Source organism: Otolemur garnettii, unplaced genomic scaffold (assembly GCF_000181295.1).
Source record: "Otolemur garnettii isolate 467f Iridium unplaced genomic scaffold, OtoGar3 scaffold00050, whole genome shotgun sequence".
Lineage (NCBI taxonomy): Eukaryota > Metazoa > Chordata > Mammalia > Primates > Galagidae > Otolemur > Otolemur garnettii.
This window is the reverse complement of record NW_003852445.1, coordinates 230,739-232,812: the sequence shown is the minus strand read 5'-3', so window position 1 is coordinate 232,812 and position 2,074 is coordinate 230,739. Positions and strand designations below refer to the sequence as shown.

The window sequence follows — 2,074 nt, the reverse complement described above, 5'->3', positions numbered from 1 at the left end:
AAAGCACTGGAAGCCATGGTAGTTACTGTCCTTGATGGGTTGCCAACCTCAATGTGTCCTTCCCAGCTGAGGTACACACAACTTTGTGCATGATTCTTGATGCACATGTGAATGCATTTCTGTTGGAGATACCTATAAGTAGAATTGCTAAGTCATAGGTTTGGGCATGTTCAACTTTAGGTTTCCAAAATGGCATTCTAATTTACTTTCAATAATTTTTATATAATAGTATAATTTAATAAGCCTCCATAAATCCCCCATTATAATAGCATAGTAATATATGACACCATGTATGTACATATGCAAGCACACACACACAGACATATGCTGTGTCCTACATATACATATATGTATCCTGTGCTGCTTAGAGCTCAATCTGTCAGGGAAAGTGACAGGAAAATGAGTGGCTACAAAATAGTATAAGTGCATTAATACAGAATGTTCAAATATAGTGGCTGAATAAAAGGAGAAATGGTTATCTTCATTTTAATATGGGAAAGCTTTATAGGAAAGAAGACACATAGTATGTCTTTGAGGACAAGTATCAGTTGGCTTGGTGGGATTAACCTGTTCTAACCAAAGAAAACCACACAGATAAATGAGGCTGGGTGTGGTGGTCATGCCTGTAATCCTAGGATTCTGGGATGCCAAGGTGGTTGGATTGCCTGAGCTCACTGGTTCAAGACCAGCCTGAGCCAGAGTAAGACCTCATCTCTTAAAAAAAAAAATAGCCAGATACCTGTAGTCTCAGTTACTCAAGAGCAATAAAGTAAGACTCTGTCTCAAAAAACAAAAACAAAAACAAAAACAAAAAACCACACAGACAAATGTGTCGATCAATGGAGTTCTGAAATAAGACATAATGTACCTCTAGTTATGGTTATGGCTGGAGTATTGGGCGTTATGAGGAATGGGAGATAAGAGAAGAAAGATACAGAGAGAGTGATCAGTGATCAGTTTTAAGGGCCTTTGGCAGGCTCTGAAGGAGGGAAGTTTCCATAATAATATTCTTTGTTTTAGAAAAATCATTCTAGTGGCATTGTGGAAGAAGGATTTGAAGGCATTGAAAGGAAAATTATTTTAACAACGTAGGCAAAAAATCCTGAAGGCCTGAAAAAGAACAGGGGAAAGAATGGATCTATTACTGCATGAGGGAATTAATGGGAAAGTCTAGGATGACACCTAGGTTTCTGTTTTGAGACAGGACTGCATGTGAAGCTATGCAGGGAGAAATGTGAAAAGTAGCAGGCTCGTCTAAGAATCTCTTGCAAAAACTTATTTTATACTCATAGGTGAGAGGAAAGGGAAAATAAACACAGCAGCCTTCATAAAAAAAAAATGAAGAAAGTAAGTTTCAGGCTTTCATTCAGAATGACAAACAAAATTAGTTAGACACTTATAGAGGAGATAACAGAGACACTTAAAAGTAATTTTTTTAATTTACCCTCCTTTACTTCTGGTATAGTTTCCCAATGTTCTAAATGGATAGGGAAGTCCAAATTCACTGCCTTTTGGAAGAGCTATATTGTCAGCATCTCACATATGTATTTTTAACAATCTACTGGCCCTCATTATTCATTAACTTTTTGGGAACACTCTGTCTCTCTCTGTCTCTCTCTCTCTATATATATATGTGTGTGTGTATGTATATATGTATACAATTTTTATACCATGACTAAAAATAAGAAATCTATATATGTACATACATATATGTATGTACACACATATGTACATATATAGATTTTTTTCTTATTTTTAGTCATGACTGAGATACCTCAGGGCTGGATACCTCACTTTACAACTGTCTTGGAAATATGTGGGATAACCAGATGTCATGGAAGATAGACACATAATTATTGTAAAAAAATTAACTACTCACTTATCTCTGAGAACAACTCCTTCAATACATGCACCAAAAAGGACAACATTGCTTAAATCTATCACATTAAGAGTCAAGGAAACTGCAATTCTATTTTGTAACAAGATAGAGAAAGTAGGGCAGCGCCTCTGGCTCAACAGGGTAGGGTGCCGGCCCCATATGCCGGAGGTGGCGGGTTCAAACCCAGCCCTGGCC

The 2,074-nt window shown here is 37.1% G+C and overlaps 1 protein-coding gene across 3 annotated transcripts in view; it reads right to left on the bottom strand.

Moving 5' to 3' along the window:
* The window catches only part of SLC12A6 (solute carrier family 12 member 6), a 105,730-nt gene that overhangs the window by 26,010 nt on the left and 77,646 nt on the right, over window positions 1–2,074 (bottom strand). For all 3 annotated transcript variants that reach the window (XM_023514262.1, XM_023514263.1, XM_003791678.3), the window contains one exon: window positions 1,880–1,937. In XM_023514262.1, the coding sequence (XP_023370030.1) occupies window positions 1,880–1,937 (58 nt within the window). The remainder of the gene's footprint in view (window positions 1–1,879; window positions 1,938–2,074) is intronic.